The sequence below is a fragment of the Rhea americana genome, unplaced genomic scaffold (genome assembly GCF_003343005.1).
Source record: "Rhea americana isolate MKP2758 unplaced genomic scaffold, rheAme1 scaffold_21, whole genome shotgun sequence".
Classification (NCBI taxonomy): Eukaryota; Metazoa; Chordata; class Aves; order Rheiformes; family Rheidae; genus Rhea; species Rhea americana.
Window position 1 is genome coordinate 2,428,355 of NW_028186258.1, and position 18,852 is coordinate 2,447,206.

Consider the following 18,852-nt stretch of genomic DNA (forward strand, 5'->3'; position numbering starts at 1 on the left):
GGGCGCTATAGGGAGCGGAGGCCCTAGTGATGGGGTGGGGATCTGCGGGGGGTGGGACGGGGGCTCTGGGTGGCAGAGCCCGTGGGAACGGGGGTGGAGGGCTATAGGGGGTGGAGGAGTGCGTGGCGCGATGGGGGGCTGTGGGTAACTGGGGAGAGTGGGCAATAGGGGGCAGGGGGTTCTGGGGACAGGGGACTATGGGGAACAGAGGCTATGTGTGATGGGAAGGGGGGCTGTGGGAACAGGAGATAGAGGGCTGTGGATGCCTGGGGTTGGGGAGCTATAGGGTAAATAGGTCTATAGGGCAAGTTCAGAGTGATGTGGGTGCCAGGTGCCAACAGGCCAAAACCAGCTCGGGSTGCTGGAAGCTTTGCTCTTTGCGTGTGTTGCTGCCCCTTGGCTCCCATAAAAATCTCTCCAAAGTGGTAGGAGACAGGCTGCACCCGTTGGTCTGACCCCCAGGTCTGGCGGATCAGGGACGATTCCTGTGTAGCACATAGAGAGGATGTGAACATGAACATGAACTTTCCTTGTGTAACAGCTTCATCCCAACTGCAGGAAACATAATGAGTAGTTTTTCCATCTTCCTTTGCCACTCTGCCTTGTGGGCTTCTCCTGGCGTTGTCAGTGTCCTTGCTGCAGCTGTGCGGAGGCTTCCTGGGGTGCAGCTGGCGGYTGGGTGACGCAGGGCACTGGGGTGGGAGCAGGTCTTGAATGCAGAGGAGCTGCAGAGCTCTAGGGTTTGAAGGACCCAGCCAGCTCCTTGCCTTGCCTTTGTTCAGCACRACCTCTTGGGAGAAGTTGGTGGGAAAGGACAGTAATAGAAAAATGCCTAGGCTGGGACAGGAGAGGCTTTGGAGGATTAACTATCATGCCAAGATTACTACCAAGGGAGGTATRGAGTAATTTCCAGGAAGTAACTCTGCAAAAACTGTAAGGAGAAAATCTTGTTTTTATATGCAGCATCTAGGTGCTTATTTTCAGCTGGTGTTGAGATGATGAGTGAGATCGGTGGTGCCAATGTAGAGCCAAGACTGCAGGCTCAAAATCTGTTCTTATGAAACTGTATCAAGAGGCAAGATGTTAAATTCATTGTAGTTTGGACTCCAGCCCAGAAATGTAAGAAACTGAGGAGCAGGAACACAAAGCATTTGCATAAAAAAAAATCAAATGGGGGCRGAGGGGAGTGCTAAACTCTTGCTCTTTCTCATAGCAGAAAAGTTTCTTAAATTCTGCTCTTMGCAGAAAGCAGCTTATCTTTTTGGCAAGAGGAGTGCAGTAGGGAAAGGGGCATAGTGGAAAATAAAACCAAAAATTCGGGGGAAATCCAGCATCGTAAAGCTCTGTTAAAGTTCAGGAAATCTACCATTCCTCAAACCGAAGGAAAAAAAAGGCAAAAAAAGAAGAAAGAAAAGGAAAAAAAGAAAAAAAAACATAATTAAAATCTGGTTAACCCTTTACTACAAAGGAAATCCAGCATCGTAAAGCTCTGTTAAAGTTCAGGAAATCTACCATTCCTCAAACCGAAGGAAAAAAAGGCAAAAAAAGAAGAAAGAAAAGGAAAAAAAGAAAAAAAAAACGTAATTAAAATCTGGTTAACCCTTTACTACAAAGGGTTGTTTTAAAGAGTAAAGAAAAGGTGGAGGTAGAGCTGCACAAGGGTAATTTCTGCCACCCTTTTATTGCAATTGTGGTATATGAAAGACCCAAAGCTTGTTGTTTTAGGGAGATAAGGTCCTGGTAGACTTCCCTGAACAAAGGAGTGTGTTTGTGGAGTGTGTGTGTCTCTCCTAATAGGAGCTTTGTAGACAGGCTTGTTCGCACACCGTGGGCGGGCAGGGCCTTTTACACATGTGAAGAGGGGATGGCACAGGTCAGGCCGATGTCCTTCATAGTTGCAAAACAGGAGCGTTTTTGTGTGCTTTCTGTAGGGGGACAGAAGGTTACACCTATGCCTTGCTTCCCAAGCAGCCTGGGGCACTGCCCTGTGCTCCTCTCCCTTCCCTTCTGACGATTGCTCTGGAGATAGGTGCAGAATTAAAGGTGGAAAATAAAGCTAGCTATCTTAAATCAACAAGGATAAAATGGTAGATGAGACTATTCAGAGATAAATATACACAGCTTCTAGAGTGATCAAGAGTACTTGTTTGGTTTCTGCTCAGGCAGGAGCAATTTCTGGCTCTTTGAGGATTCAGCTACCTTCCTTTTGCAGGAGACAAGGAGAGGATTGCCTCCCCCCCCCCCCCSCCAGGTCTCTGATGTTTCTTCATTCAGTTATGCTGCTAAGCTCTAAGGTGTCAAAGTTTTGCAGAAGAGGCCAGTGATGGTGTTACTTATTTGCAGGCACTGCAGACTGTTTTGCTGCTGGAATGTGTTGCTAAGAGAAAGCAAATGCTCTCAGGGAGAGTTACATGGTCTACATTGATATCCAAGAGCGAGTGTAGTTTTATTTGCTCTCCTCTAGCTGAAGCAGGAAAATAAGAGCAGCCATAAGATCAGACCAGAAGGTCACTAGTTTTGTTCCATCTACAGCAGTAGTGATACTGTAACAAAGACAACCAAACAAATTATTTCCAAATATTATGGACCCTTTCTTTGCAGAGGTCTCTTGAAACATTCTTTCAGATTAGGTATACTTGCTGTTGGCTACAGGCAGGAGAGAAACAGGGAGATAGACTGTAATATTTTCAGCATGCTGTTACTGGTAACGCATGCATTATGTGTCTGCTTAGTTTCTTCTATGCTAAACTCTGAAAGGGCTTCCAAAACATTTTGTTTTATCCTGCAACTTTTTTTTTTTTTCCCCCATGGCCAGGAAACGTGATACAGAAAGGCTGAACTGCATGCAAGCACGAGACTAGAATTCAGGGATATCTAGTGTGATGACAGTTGCGAAGTCTGTTTCCTTAATGTATTTGAAGAAACCATGTGAGCAAGCACTTTGAGAAGAGTTAGTGCATGAGATGTCTTAGGACCTARTTTCAAAGGTGCTGATGCCCTCACTTAGAGATGTGAATGCTTGGGACTTCTGATAGTAAGCTGTGTGTGTTTTTGTGCAAGGGGGATAACAATCAGTCCTTTCACAGACTGCAGCTTTGCAGGGCTTCCTAAAGAAATCTCTCACTGTTCTTTGATATTCACACATCCCTATGTTTGGGGATAGGGAGGGAGCCATTGCCATGAAGACAGGAGGAGGAACGGTCATTTGCCTCTGGATTGGCATGTACTGAGTGAGGATCAGGCCCTTACTTTCCTGTATGAGAGCCTTTGTGTGGGATCATGTGAGGAACTCTTGTGTTGTCAAAGAAAAAGCCCTCATGCATTTACTGTGTAATTCTGGTTGCTCTTCAGGACTGGAAAACATTGACAGAGTAAGRCTAGAAAGCATGGACATGACCTAGCTGCTTTGCCAAGTCATGACTGTGTCAAATATCACCCCTTTAATTGGCAGCGGTAGCGGGTTGTACAAGTACCTCTTGAAAGGAAGAAGGTTGACTGCAGGGTGTTGGCAGAAAACAGCAGTCTGGTTTAGCTGGAGGGTCTGGATTTTGATTGGAATTTCTCACGAATTTTCCTCCTCTCTCCAGTCGTCTTTGTTTTTTGGCAGCCACATGATGGGGAATTTTTTTATCCATTAGCAGGTATTCCCTTGGGCCCGAGTCCCCAGAGGAACTGCACGAGACATGAAATGCTTCTATTTCCTAGCCCTCGAGGCAGCAAAGCACTGATCCTGCTTAGCTCTTGCTGACCTCAAAGAATCGCACTCAGGGAAAGTGCTCTTGTGCAACTAGGTCGGCAGTTGCTCTCTGGCTGCTCTAGCCTTTTCTTTCCTTCTCAAGCCCTGTAGTAAACTCAGCATGGGAGGAGGCAGAGACTTTGTTTTCCTACGCTGATTGATGGCGAGAAATGTGCAGTATTTGGAGACAGATTCTGCTTCCACTGAAACTGGTGATGACTTGGCCTTTGCTTTGGAGGGGTGAGAATATGCCACTCTCCGCTGAGCATTTTTGCAAAATTGGTGGCATTGCCAGTTTCCTCACCTGCCTTGGCACTGAGTGCAGATGTGAGTGGCTGGAACTGCTTCTGCAGAGCCACCCCACAGCCTTCTGACAATAGCTTGTCTGTGTAAGGCCAAGGCAGTGCAAGACTGCGGTGACTTTTATTGCTTTCCCAGGGGCATTCTTCCTTCCCTTGGGTTAGGGAGAGCTTTTTCAACCTTTATAAAAGGCTTTTCTTCTACAAAGCATTGTTTCATCTCCTAATTTATGTGCCCTGCCCAGAAACTTTTAAACAATAAACAATAATTCTGTTTAACACTTTTCTGATTTTTGTCCTCTTTCCTCCTTCTCTGGCAATACCTMCAGCCTCAGTGTAAATTACTCTACAAGACTGATATAATAAGTGACTGCATGAATACAATGAGTGGGAGCTGCACAGCCTTCCACCATCTGCTGAAAAGGAATGGGGAAAGAAGGTCAGGTCATCTACTCAGTTCTTTGAGCAAAATTCCCTCTCAGCAGGTACAAGCTTGTTTTGTGTTTATCACAAGGCAGAACTTGGCCCRTTAGAGCAGGAAGCAACTTGATGATAGTTTTTGTTTCTTACTGGCAGGAGAACAAATCTTTTGTGGTRCATGTCACAAAGACTTTGCAGAATACTAATCCTATAACGAATGGGGAGAAAGTTGAGTTCAGACTGATCTGTTTTTTCTCCCTGGGTGCAGGGATCCCCTTCTGTTATACAAGGGATCTGCATACAACAAGTGGTCTTCTGACCTAATGCACCTCCGAAGTGATGCTTAACCCTGCCCTTCCTGGTCATTTCTTAGGTCAAGAATGGAGAGGCTGAGGATGTGGAGGGAAGTGGAGGGAAAGCAGAGGCCTGCRGTCTAGCAATGCTGCCTGGCTGTTTGAGCAGAGAAGGGAGGCACAAGTGAAGAGAGAAACCGGAGAGAACTGCAGCACTAGGGCCTCTGAGAGCAGTGATTTGAGGAGAGGTTGCAGCTCTTTCACTGAGTGAGATATCTGATGATCAGACTTCAGCGAAAGCTTTAATRATTTAAAAATGCTCTTCCGTCCTGCTCCACCCACATCCTCTCCTTGCTACCTCTCTTAACCATGTTTCCTCTTCAGTTTTGCCTCAAATACAATTTTGTCCGCTTCTTTCAGGTACTCTTGTGGTGCCATTTCTGCCTAGGTTTTTCACCTCCCTGAAATATCTYTCCTGCCCTTCCTCTTCCATTGTGTCTCAATGCATGCAGTAGGTATAAGCCTCCTACTCCACCTTGTAAGCCTGCTTTACTGGTTCTGCACKTCTCTCCCTCATCCCTCTGGTAGCTCCTCATTTTGCTGTTGCTCTCTTCAGTGTTATGAACTCTTTGTGATCTAACTTACAGAGCTAGTAAAGCATGTAAAGCATGTACTGCACGCTTAGTGTTGTATACACAGACCATTACTTAACAAATGCCTCTCAAATGCAGCTCAACTTCTCAGAACTCTCTTGTTTTCACTCTGCAAGATTAGAACCTTCTATTCCCTGCAGACCTATTTAGAGACATAAAATGAGAGAACTCTGGCTTTATTTTAACTCTCTTTTTCTATGTTCCAGTCATCTGATCTTACCAGTACAGAGTCTGGGGAATTCCCCCTACAAACTGTTTTTATTGTGTACCTTCCAAGCTATTTGCACCTTCTAACGTTGCAGAAAGATCAGGAACAATTAGTCTCACAGACTGCAATGTCCAAGATCTGTCCAAATAGCCAAAAATGTTTGAGGTTGTTTTCACATTAGATGAATGACTGCAGCGCAGGGAACATTAAATCTTGCCTGCTCCCTTTGGGCTGGTGTGGACTCCTTCACTATCAGTGAGCAGAGCTCAGATTTCAAGGGAAGGGGTGGAGGTTTGGCCCCCTCCGGATCTGTCTGTGCTGCCGGGTAATGTGGGCATGTCCAAATGGGTCAAGTGCTGGGCTGCTTTGGGTTACTGAGGACTGCAGGACCCTCCAGGCCATAGTAGGTGCTTTCAAAGTGCTTTTGGGAGATCTTTCTGATCTTGACCTGCTCAGGTGGCTGCCTGTGGTTCCCACTAGTGTACCTGAGTCCTGCTGAAGTTCACTGATGTTATCTTGATTTTCTTGGCAGAGCAGCATTTATAGTAAAGTGTCCCTGACACACAAAGGTAAACAAGAACACACATATCTGCCCCTGTGTTCGTCCTTGGTTCTTTCAAGTAGCGACTGTTGAAATCTAGAAAAGATGATACCAACTCTGATATCTGTGAACCCTGGCAGGGAGGTCCTGTCCCACGTAGGATGCACTGAGCCATCTTCATCAGTTTAATACAGTGTCCCATAGGAAGAGTGGTCATGCTCCGTTGTAGTCGTGTTTCTGTGGATATAGTTTGTAGGAGGACTTCAGCTCTGCGGTGAGTGTGGCAGGTCTCAGGGCCTGCTCTTCCCCTGGGGATGGTCCCTTTCTTCAGGGTATGCCAAGAGGGAGGTGGTAACATGGTACGCTGGTGGGGAGTGCCAAGTYGGGTGACTCAGCACTGTTTGAAGTGCAAGCTGTTTGTTTATGTTGGTTTCTGGTTGTAATATCTGACTACTGAAACATTTGTCACACTGATGCAAAACAAGGGCTGTGCTGACTTCAGGGGAGCTGACCTGCTTACACCTTCTGGGAATGAGCTCTTTAATTCTTGAGGAAAACTCCTTCCACCTTGCTTGGCTCATTCTGCTTGCCATTTTACGGTGAAGTCCTAATTCTGGTTAGAGCTCAAAATAGAGGATTTCAGACTAGAACAGCATGAGGAGAGGCTACAAGGATGACTCAGGGATGAATTGTCAAGAATTTTAAATCATCTGCATTATTCCTGGTACTGTATGCAGATTGATGATCCCTCCAGGCTGGGAGGACTGTATTGGTGGGTGATATTAAAAATATATTGACCTGTAACCAGACTCCTGATCTGAATCTTGTGGCTTGGGATTGGCATTTGGATCTTACGTTACAGTGCGGTGAAGTCAGTGAGGTAAGATAGGATAATATCCTAAATAAGGAGTCAAAACAAAATTGGATGGTCACCTGAGGAGTGGGTCTGGGACAGCAGAGAGAACCCTTCTGGCATCTGTCTCACAGCTTATCCTCTTCTTTTACAGTGCCCTACATACAAGGATATTCTCTACAACTCGTAGAGCGACCAAAAGCTATGTCCAAGGCACTGCAGATGTTCCACTTCTCACCAAAACTGTAGGCCAATGCCTGGATGAGACAGTCCAGAGATTTCCTGACCGCGATGCATTGGTGTTCTGCCGGGATGGGGTTCGGAAAACATTTGCTCAGTTCAAAGAGGAAGTGAGTGCCAAATTTATTTGTCAGACAATGCACGCCGATAGGTAATAGCAGTAGCAAACATATTTGAGAAGTCCAAAGTGACTTCATCAGTCAGCTGAGCAAGCAGTTAGGCTTATCCTATCCAGATCTTCACCCTAGCTCTGAACATCTTGCGTGAACATCTGATGGGTGTGTGCTATGCTTGTCTTCCTTAAGAGCCATGAGCTCAGAGGGAGAAGACAGAGTATGTGCAAAGTGCTTGCTGTATATCACAGGTTGAACTTTCATACTTAATAAATCAGATAATGATGACAATTTTATATGAGCGGAGTCATGATATTTTTTTCAGCTGGAGTCAGCGCTAGCTCTTGTATTAGTCAAAACTCTGAAGGATCTGAGCATGTAAAGATTTCTAGCTGTAGTGCAAGTGAAGCTGTAAGCAAAGTCAAAGGTTTGATCTCAGTGAATATACACAAATGTGTGAGTATATCTACGCATGTGTCTGTATGTGTTCATGTACATGCAAATACATGTTTATATGTATTCTGAATGGATGGACAATATTTCAAAGACAATCAGACGGAAAATTTCTATTAAATACCTAATATGATCTTGAATAGGAAGAATTGGTTCGTTTTTTTTGTTTTTTTAGATTTACTAGCCTTTTGTTTAAATCCATGCAGATAGGTAAAATCAGCAAAGTTCACCTTAAATTAAAAAAATAAACTATAACTCAAAACTAAGCTGGAGAATGGCTATTCCTTTAATTCATATATTCTACAAGATAGCTTTCATAATGATAATTTCATAAAATTCATTTGAAAACATCATGAGAAAATAGAAGAACTATTCTGAATGCCTTGGAATGTTCACACACTTGCACAGACACCTGAAACCTACTTGCCATCTTGCAAAATAAAGTAGTGATATTAATGGAGTGGCTGAATTCAAATTCATGGGGATAGGAACCAAAATCCAGATAAATCAAGAGATTTTTGACTAATCTGAGTTGTTTTAGAAGTAAGCAATAGTTACAGAATGGAGGCARACCCATCTTTGTACGTGGGCCTAGCATGCAAATAAGGCTTGGTCCTATTTCGAGTTTAATGAGAAGCTAGGCATTAAATAGCCTTTGACTGGACAAGAATTAATTTGCAAATACTTGTAGATATTTGCCTATTGTGGATTCTTTCCTGCATTTCTTTATTGTTCCAAGTTTGCTACTTTTATACTTCCAGTTAACTTACTGAATAGGGGCTGGTCTGTTCTTTGTCATTCAGAAGCACTGTTCTTCAGAAAATGATCTTGCTGCATCAATAAGCTGGCAGACTGTGCTGTAGAGGTACATTCTGTCTGATTTCAGTTGTTAAGATTATGCTTTTCTCCCAGAATATATTACTGGAAATGTTTATTCCCTGATACAGACTGTTTGTGATSTTCATAGCAAGCCCCAGGCATTTGTCTTGTATTTTACAGGTAGACCAAGCAGCAGCTGGACTTCTGGCTCTTGGCCTGAAGAAAGGAGACCGTTTAGGAATGTGGGGTCCCAATAAATATGAGTGGGCTCTCATGCAGTTTGCAACGGCTCAGGCAGGAATCATCCTGGTAAGGAATTTCTGTGTCCGAGTGTCTGAGTCTTTATTGGTAGGTTGGGAAAGGAAAAAAAGATATAAATGGAGATCTTGGAGAATAAAATCTGTTGGACTCTTTTTTTCCAGCATAATGTTACKGAAGTCAGTATTATAAAAGACCTGTGTAGCGCTCTGAATCTTTATCCTGCAGTACCTAGGAAAACAAACTACAGAGCTGAGACAAAGGAGCAACAAGAAATGGATTGCTGTGAAATGCCTTGCAGCCACTGATGATAGATGGAAACATCCTAGCCTACAAGCTAGGGCCATTTTTATGTAACATGCTGTTATCCTAAGCAGTTGTTATTAGTTATTTAGCTCCCTCCTCAATATGATCTCAATTGCTTTGTGACGCAAAATGATCGTTTAATAATCTGTTCCAAGCTACATACTCCAAAAAGCCATGTTTCCTGTGATAATATCACCTGGCAATTCACTGAAACATACCTTGTTTAGACAGTGCCCTGTGAGAAGGACTATGCYGTACCTTCCAGGATGTTTTCTTCATCTTTTGTCATCCCAGTGTCTGATAAGAGTCAGTGATAGAGTGGGTGAGAATGGCTCAATGTAAACCTGATAGTGTAACTCAACTCCTGTGGCCAAAACTGCTTCCGCTGAGAGTTGTACTAGAGAAAACAGGTATTTTGCTTGTTGTTCATTAGGAAACCTAGCTTGCCCTTGAGTTTGGAATGTCTTCAGTTTCATGGATTGAATGTCTGTGTGGGAAAATGGAGGCCTGGTTTCTGTTCCCACCTCTCTTGTGGCTTTCTGTCTCATGCAAATCTCTTCCCTTTYTTGCTTCACTTTTTTGTGGTCTTTTGCGCAAAAAAAATGGAATTCAGTGAACATTTCTTGTGGTGGTAACCTCTTAGGCAGCTCGTGCCTGGGAGAACTTTTCTCCTGGAGTACRTGTTAGGAGAGAGTTTTCAAAGCAGCATCAACTCTGATTAACCCTCTTGTTTCTCTCTGTTTAGGTATCAGTGAATCCAGCATATCAGGCCTATGAGCTGGAGTTTGTGATCAGGAAGGTTTGTATGGCACGCTGTTTATGCTACTTGATTTGTTATGAGAACCCTTAAAAGCAGCAGTCTGCTAAAGGCAGAGGATAGTTGGGGCTTGATACAGAGAGATAAACTTTGCTTAAACACTTGGGCCCATCACAGCGAGATGAGGAGCGATGGCTGTAGAACAAGGRCAGGTGGTGGCCATATAAAGGGAACACCACCTCACGGTGACCATGTGTGTGGAACTACAGTTACAGGTCAATTTTGTTGCTGTTTCCAGTAGCTGCCACTCTGCCATTTGGCAGAAAGGCTTTTCYATCCTTCACATTCCTCTCTCTCTCTGCCAAAAATCATTTATTGCCAATATTATGTCAATAATAATAATAATCATACCTACCAGTAATCATTTACCAGGGAAAKAAGAAAACCACACAAGCTAAATATCTAACACAGGGAGCTTTCTACCCAAGAAGCTGGCAGCCAGGACAGCAGAGACTATGTAGTAACACAGTATGATGGCAATTTCTTGGGGCAACATCTATTTTAGATCAGTTCTAACTTTTCCACGCTCATAACCTGACTGTGGCCATACTCARTCTGTTCTGGAGTGAGAACACAAGCAGCTGCTTGCTGCCCCGAGAGAACCAGGCGGTGCCTTCCTACCTTCCCTGAAGTCTGGAACAGAAATTACCATCTGTGATTTTACTCCTGAAAGTGGAAAGGAGGAAGGCTCAGAAAGTCCCAGCCAACTGGCAGCTAGATTTCTCCTCCCCCAATATGCCCTAGGGTTTTTTTTGGCCTGGTACGAGTCCTAGATTTTTGCCACTGTTTGAGATCTTACTGCTATCTGATTGTTACTGTCTCGGTTACTCTCGTTATACCTGCCTGGATTTCAGAGTTTGGTGGCAATGTGCAGAGCACCAATCAATTTGAACTGTTAGAGAATTTTTAGCTCCAGGGATGAGGAATTCAGGCTATTAAACACTTAACCGTAGGGTTAACTTTTAGTCATTAAGAGGCTAACCTGCACTTGTCTTGTTTGTTCTGCTTTAAATCAAAAGTCAATGTTAAAGAGCTAGCACCACATCTGGGTCCTTCAGCACAATCCTTATTTGTGCTTTAGCTAGACAGAAGTGGAAAGTTTCTARCAACTAAGACTGATTTTTCTCTGCATCAAGACCTCTGGAATTTGGTTGTTAGGCTGCAGTTTSAACTCCCGTTTCATCCTTCATTTAATCCTCTTATTGCAGTCTTACCATCGTCCCTCCTGTTTTCATGCATTAAAACTGGACTTGCTGTAGTGAACCACTTTCTCTTCCTATCATGGTGTCCCCTTGCTTCTCATACGAGGTGGAAATGCAGGCTCAGATGTCACAGAGCCAAAGAGACGATGCTAATGTCTGCCTGTCTCTAGGACAGCTGACAAAGAACAGTTTTCATAATGACATTGCACTTCCTGTTTGTAATTGGAATACAAGTCTTTCCTATCYGTATTCATGACTTTCATTCTGTACATCACTCTTGAGACAAGCAGTTTGCTTTTCTTACAGTGGGACTTGGCTTTTGTTTTCATTTCCGCATATTTATGTCTGATTTTGCTCTGATTTTCTGCTCTAGTGTAAATGTAGAGTGACCCCACCAAAGCTGGTGCTTRCTGATGAGGTAYGAGCTAAATAGCAGAATGAGCTTCAGTTTCTCTGGATATTGCACATAGCTTATCCTTCCTGGTTCTCCATTGTTCTTGAATTTCCTTGTACCTTTGGCACAGGGATCTCTGTTTTTTCTCATCCCTCTCTAATTCTTTTTCTCAGATGATCATATTTGCTTATTGCACAACTAAAGCTCTGCAGACTTTTGGGCTTTGCCTGTTGGAGCCGGTCTGCCTGGCCAGGCCATTTTCTGCCGCAACAGCTTCCCTCCCTTCACTATATGMAGCAATAAATGCTGAATATTCATTCCTCCTCCCTTTCTGCTGTTGTATTTCCAGGGCTTTGTAAAAGCAAACTGATCRTGGCTTTTGTATTACAGGTCCTCTGAAGAAGGGTCTACTGCCAATCAGGTTGACACCGTGTAGAAAATGGCTTGCTAGAGAACCTTTTCTCATGTAGCATCTGCTTTGCAAACTCCTCTCCTCACATAGCATCTGTTTTGCAAAGCTAGTTAAATCAGAATGGTAGTTTGAGGTGACTAACAGTGAAAAGTAACAAAGCCACAAATATCCCAGAACAGATGTGATCTCCTGGGTTCCTGGCAGACTGTTYCAGAAAACAGAGCAAATGTTTGTCTTCCCTTCTGACAAAACCCCAGAGGGTACTTAAAAAATAATTTATTATGGTAGTCTTGGTCTCCTTATTTCATAGACCTTGGAAAAATAAAGAAAACAGATGAGTAAATCATTTCTGTAAATAGTTTATGTGACAAGAATGCACTTTTAGAAAATCAAAGCAATTTGCAAATCTGAATCAAATTCAGCGTATCAGGTCTGCTGGAAAGTATAAGGAAATTGGAAAAAATTAACATGCTTTGTTTCAGTATTATGTGCATGAAAAGTTGAATGAAAAATGTTTTACTTTTCAGAATTGCTGACACTTTAAAAAGAGGTGGAGAAAGCTTAGGAAATTGTACTAAAAAAGACTTGGTTTGTCATGAGAGGCTGTTTTTAGGTTTCCGCATTTTGCTGAGTTCCTCAAAAATTCTCAATTCAGATTAACTCAATTAGAAACTTTTTTTTTTTTTTTTTTTTTTTTTTTTTTTTTTTACTGGCCCTCGTGTTAGTGTTGGGGAGTTCTGAATCGCTGTGCTCCATGGCTCCTGCAAGATAGGTGTTGAAAGCTTAGTCTGCAGAGAGGTCGTTGTGTCATGCGTTCACAGAAAGAGGTCGTGGAGAGAATTTCTAYGAAGCATTAATGGCTAACGCCCGGTGTGCGCGGTCCCGGGCTGCGCGCCTTCCTGTGTCAGCAGTGACGTGACTGCCGGTGCTGGCCTGGGCATCGCCCCAGTGTGACCTCTGACGGATTTGTGTCTCCCTTCACAGGTTGGCTGCAAGGCGCTGGTGTTTCCCACTCAGTTTAAAACACAGAAATACTATGATATCCTAAAGCAAGCATGTCCTGAGATAGAGAAATCCAGTCCAGGGGGAATAAAGAGCAAAAGGTGAGTTAGGAACATCTGGTTATCTTTTCACTGACCTCATGGCTGGGTTGTGACTCGTGTCCCCTCAGCTGCATGTCACAGGCTAGTTGATCATTTTGGAAGAGGAACCCACACAGATACCTTTGTATTTAGGATTTTATTCCCTGAGAAGGGAARCTTGCAATCACTTTATGGATCTTAGACAGGGCCAAGAAGGATGCTGGTAACCTCTCCTCAAGCGCATGGTCTGCTGCAGATGCTGTATCAAGCACTGCTAATGCAGTTCCTAGAGCACCTGGTAAATCCAGCCCTTCCCGCTACTGCAGCACAGTGCCAGCTGAGCACTGGGGAGACCCCAAGCTGCTGGCTGGTAACATCTGGGCATCACTGTTTTTTCCTGCTTGGGATTCAGCCCTCATCCCCTTCAATTCAAGGGGCCTTCGTGGGTGTTTAGCTCAGCTGAACTTTTGGGATATAAGCACACTGTGTTACACACGCAGTTCCTCCTCCRTAAGGACGATTCCAGCTTTGGAAACAGAGGTAAGAGGACTCCTTGGATGTATCTGCCCTGTGTAAACTGTCGTAATCTACTTTTTCTTGTGCTTAGGTAGGTGAGTCTCATCTGAGAAGAACAGGTTTGCTGTCCTGGAGGTTTGCCCTGACCGGTGCATAGCTGTCCAGGCAATTCTCCACTTGCGCTGTTATCGCTGATGGTGTTTTTCTTTCTACCAGGCTACCTGACTTATCCATTGTCATTGTGGTGGACTCCAAGCTGCCTGGCACCTTCGACATGAGTGAGGTGATGCAGGCTGGGGACAGCAGCCATGTCAAGCAGCTAAGAGCCCTGCAGCAGACCCTGTCTTGCAATGAGCCCATCAACATCCAGTTCACTTCAGTAGGTGCTGCTGCCTGCTCTGGGCCTTGGGGTTGGGTTCCTCACGGTGAGTGCAGGGAAAGACGGTGGTGCAGAGCATCCCTTTCCCTTTGCCTTCTGCCTTCTGAGACCRAATTCTGGTTCCATCTTCTTTCAGCCTTCTGGTGTAGGATGGAAAAAGTGTCTTAACATTTCTCCCTTTTTCCATTCTTTCTGCTCAGACCTTTGTCTAGGGCTGATGAAGATGAGAGGGTATTATGTAGAGTGGAAAAAAAAAAAGAGACTAAGACTCACAGGTCTGAATGGAGAATAAAGTGCAAGATTGCACCAGAATTTTTGCCTGGGAAATTGTGCCAAGGAACTGTGTACCTCCTCCTCTGAAAGGATGGCAATATCCCACAATGGTTTATGTCTTTCAGGGGACAACAGGAAGCCCTAAAGGAGCCACCCTCTCTCATAGAAACATTGTGAATAATGCCAATCTGATTGGCATGAGATTGGGGATCTCAGAGCAGGTAGGTCTTTCAGTGAGAACATGGGGCTGGGGTCTCTCTAATGCCACAGTGAGACTAAATATGTGGAGAAAGTTTATGCTTGCTCAGTGCTAAGGCAGGATGTTTTGCTGAAAATGGTATGGAGGGATACTGAGTGCATGAAAGGGGAACTGTGTGAATGTGGAGAAACAGGGGTTTTTTGTTCTGGAGGTTTCTTTTGGTACCAAACAGCTCGAGCCTTGCAGGTACAAATTTCTCCAGATCAACATTTCCATAGCCTACAGATGGAAGGACCTCTACTCTAAAAGTTTCCCTGTGTTCTTCCCTCATAATATTTTTATTTTTACTGAAATTGAAGTGTTTTGAATTAAAAAAAACTAAAATCTCATTTAAGATACTTTTTAATGGGAGAAAGATTGTGAATCACTTTCCATTTTGGTGAACATTCATTTCAGACAGTTATGGGACTCTAAAGGTTGGCTTTGAATTCTACTCAATGAAATTTTAAAATTTATTTTGCATAACTTCATTTCATGACATGTATGCAATCTTGTTAATCTTATCAGGATATGTATGACCTAGTTGCTGAAGTTTTCTATTCTTAGTTCCTTCTAAAAATCATTAAGGGCAAATATTTTCTTTTGAAGTTCCAAAGTAGTTTATTATAACACAACTGCTTTGATCCAGAAAAGAACATAGGTTGTTTCCATCAGTCTTCCAAGCCTTTAGTGTTTTTTAAAAACAAAATAATAATAATAGCATGTGCCAGGTCTTGCATGGGATATATTTCATATCTGTTGTAGCATTGCTGCTCTTCTCTTCTGGGATGAAATAACATGGAGGTAAAATCAGACTGAAAGGTCCAGCATGGAAATGACATGCAGAATTCCAGAATGAGATTTTGACATGAAAAATTTCCTAAGTTGTTTTTATACTAAGTGCAGTAATTGCCAGCAGTAGTGTTTCCACCTAATGGGAACAAAGATGAATGTCAAATTTCTAGCAAGTTTTAAATGAAACAGGAAACTACTCGGTTCAGATATGTGTGCTCTAGCTGTGAGATGTACTAATCATGCACTGGAAGGTCTCATCTGCTCACTATTGTCTCTGTTTGGTTTGATCCCAGGACTATCGCGTTGGCCTTCCTGCACCCCTCTATCATTGTCTGGGGTCTGTAGGAGGCTGCATGGTGACGGCCGTGCATGGTTCCTCCTCCATCTTCTCATCTCCAAGTTTCGAGGGAAAGGCTGCACTGGAGGCAGTATCAAGAGAGAAGTGAGAGTTTTTGTGTCTCTTACTGTAGAAGAATTCAGCATCAGTTGGTGGTGCTTTCTTACCTTGTCTCAGCTGGCAGGCCATTGCTCACATCTTCTTCCTTCCCACTGTGGCAGAGGCATGTTGTCTGGGACATATTTACAAAGGCACTTTAGGAACCTAAGTCACTTCTGAGTCCTGTCTTCTTCAGCTATGCTCAGGAGTTTGTTATACTTCTCTTTTCCCAAGAATAAAGGGATCCTTCTCTTCCCTGCTAAAGGTAGGGACTTGGCTGGGAGGGGTGGTGTCTTCTTAGTCTGTATGTTACGGCCAGAGTGTTTTTTATGTCTAGCCACCTGCCCTCTTCCTCTAAATCTAGTTCTCATGYTGAAGTAGCTACATTTCCAGGTTGCTCTCCACATGTAGTTTGTAAAACAAAGGTGCTACAGTTGTGTATGCTCACGTGCACACATGTAGTGATGAGCAACACATCTGTTACACCTGCTTCTGTACCACTGCCTCGACAGCACCAAGTACAGTGAGAAGTAGCATAGTAAGTTGTTATTGCACCAGGCTCTAACTCTTCAGCTTTGCCTTTTCTCTTCCCTTCCTTAAGATGCTCCTTTTTGCATGGCACTCCAACCATGTTTATAGACATGCTCTCCCAGCCAGACTTTGACTCCTATGACCTGTCGTCCCTCCGGGGAGGTAAGTCTGACAACCCAAAGAGAAAATAGCAAAATTCCGAGTGATTGGATAATACCGGCTCCCCTCTGGGAGGGAGTTCAGCAGTGGGTTGATCATTCATTAAGCTTTGTGAGCAAATCCCTCCTCTGGACAGAAGAGTTATGTTGCATTAACTTTGTGTTTCACTATTAATTTGATGCCACATTTAGTTTTCACACTCTTCTCTTGTCTTAAGGCACTCTGGAGAAGGACCCTTCTGYTTTATTTGTTATAGAGGGTGATTGGAAGCCTGGTTTTGTTCCATTCCTATTCCACCAGCAACCACCATGTGGCAGCAGGCACGCTGYGTGCTTTAGGGAATGCAGGAATGCACACAGCCTAGAGCAGAGCTGTGCTGTGATGGGCAGTGGAATGCCCTGACCTAAAGTGTCCTGCCTGTTTTTAAAATCATTCATATAAGCAATGGAAAATATGTGATAAAGTGTGCTGGAGCTTTCTCTCCTATCTTGGACAGCCACAGACATAGCTGAGCACAACAGCTGGAGCAGGGAGACCCCCATCTCTTTTGAGGCAACAAAAGCACTGAGAAAAGATGGTGCTGGAATGCAAAGAAGCACCTGGGCAGATTATCTGATCATCTCTGTTATGTGAGGGATGATCCTGTCTTATCTCGTTCCTCAGAAAAGCCTGTTTAGCACTCAGCTGTCTTCCCCTATCATCCTACGACATATTTGAACAGGAGAAAATATGATCTGCCCTCTCCCTAAATGGCTGGTCTCCTCAAGGCAGGGGGAAAGCTTTTTATTTTTGTGGTGGTGATTGCCTATGGGAGTGTTTTTGTCCTGCTAAGAGTTTGTGCCTGTTTCTGCTCTGAATCTTTCCCTTTCTGGAACTGAAGCTTGGACTGGATTTGTGCTATAGAGTTTATTTTCCTAACGATAACTCTGCCAACCCTTAATTCGTACAGGCAAACTGGCCTTACTGCTGCAGTGTTTGCTTCTAGAATAACTAGGATCTGTATCCATAAAAATAGAAAGTATTTTGACAGGAACCGGTGTATCCCAAAGGTCTTGCCAGCATTTAGATCTGGGTGCACATAACCTCTTGAAGGAGTGCTCCTGTGGACAGATGGTCTCCAAGACAGTCACCTTTTCCTCTTTCTTCCAGGAGTCATTGCAGGTTCTCCTGTTCCCCCTGAGATCATGAAGGTGATTATGGTGAAGATGCACATGCCAGAGATTGTGGTGAGTCATGATTGCTGTGGCTAGAGCTACCTGTGTTGTTTGTCATACCGAGACCCCACATTTGTGCACCTCTGCACCACAGTGGTGCCAAGCATTTCCTGAGCTGCAGTGATCAGGGGTGATGGGAACATGGGCTTGAGGCTAGGCTGAGCAGTGAAGATGGAGTCAAGTTGGAAAGATGAAGAGGGATTGCTTGGTAGCTGGTGGGGTGTCTGGAGAGGAAGCTTTGTAAGAAAGGAAGACGCTGCATTCAGTGTTGTAAGCTGAGCTTCTGTTGATGTATTTCAAAGTTTGTAAACCCTTCTGTTTCCTCACTGAACATGCTGCAAGGATGAATTATTATGGAGGAGGCATTTCTGATCTGTATCASTGTGGGTGGATGCACACCCTCATTTTGCTGCGGAACTGGCAGGTTTCTTTCACCATCTTGGATTGCATGCAGGTATTAAACTTTGTGCACGTTACACATTTGAGACCCTGAGCATGAGAACAGTAAGAGCCACAGCACCAACCATTGCATTGTCATAGCTGCAGCGTGTGCTAGAGCCAGAGTGCTTGTACTCCGTGGCATGTCTGCACACCCTCAGCCCTGTGCATGAGCGTCGCCGTGTCCTGCATGCGGCGGGGGACAGGCTATCAGTGAGCAGGTTGCTGGGACTCTAGGTGACACACTTTGTATGGAGATCCAGAAGAGCTGGAGTGTGTCACAGGTGCCTGCTCATTTGATGTCTGACAAACAGATTTTACTCATAAGAAGTGTGTGAGTGTGTGTGTCTGTGCAAGTGTGTGCCTGTGCATGAATGAGCAAGCCAAAAAGGTCTTTTTTGTTTTGCTTTAAAGGAAATATCTTCTGCTTCAGTGCCATGCTGTTTGTGAATGCTGAGGAAGCAGACTGTTGTGATGGATAAACACATGGAGCTAGGAGTCATATTATGCCTGTTATTTTTGGCAGATCTGGACCTTGCCAGTGCCAGGAGTTTTCCAAGGATGACTGTGTGCTCTGGAATGGACTCGGGGAGTCCAGGGCATCTGTCCTGGAGCAGTCTCAGGGACAGCCAGGGTTTCTTTCCTAGACATAAAGCACTTGATATTGATTTCAAAACACCAGGGACAACCCTGCTACCATTCTCTGGACTCAGTCAGGTGACAGTCACCTATTTTTGTAGTAGACCTGAGTTTGGCCCCACAAAATATTTTCAG

General features: G+C 44.1%; 1 protein-coding gene across 1 annotated transcript in view; it reads left to right on the plus strand.

Moving 5' to 3' along the window:
- ACSF2 (acyl-CoA synthetase family member 2) overlaps positions 1-18,852 on the plus strand; it is a 42,911-nt gene that overhangs the window by 2,265 nt on the left and 21,794 nt on the right. The window contains exons 3-11 of the mRNA XM_085304781.1: positions 7,158-7,353; positions 8,809-8,937; positions 9,938-9,991; positions 13,002-13,120; positions 13,832-13,994; positions 14,393-14,488; positions 15,594-15,742; positions 16,338-16,429; positions 17,576-17,652. Of these exons, the coding sequence (XP_085160907.1) occupies positions 7,158-7,353; positions 8,809-8,937; positions 9,938-9,991; positions 13,002-13,120; positions 13,832-13,994; positions 14,393-14,488; positions 15,594-15,742; positions 16,338-16,429; positions 17,576-17,652 (1,075 nt within the window). The remainder of the gene's footprint in view (positions 1-7,157; positions 7,354-8,808; positions 8,938-9,937; positions 9,992-13,001; positions 13,121-13,831; positions 13,995-14,392; positions 14,489-15,593; positions 15,743-16,337; positions 16,430-17,575; positions 17,653-18,852) is intronic.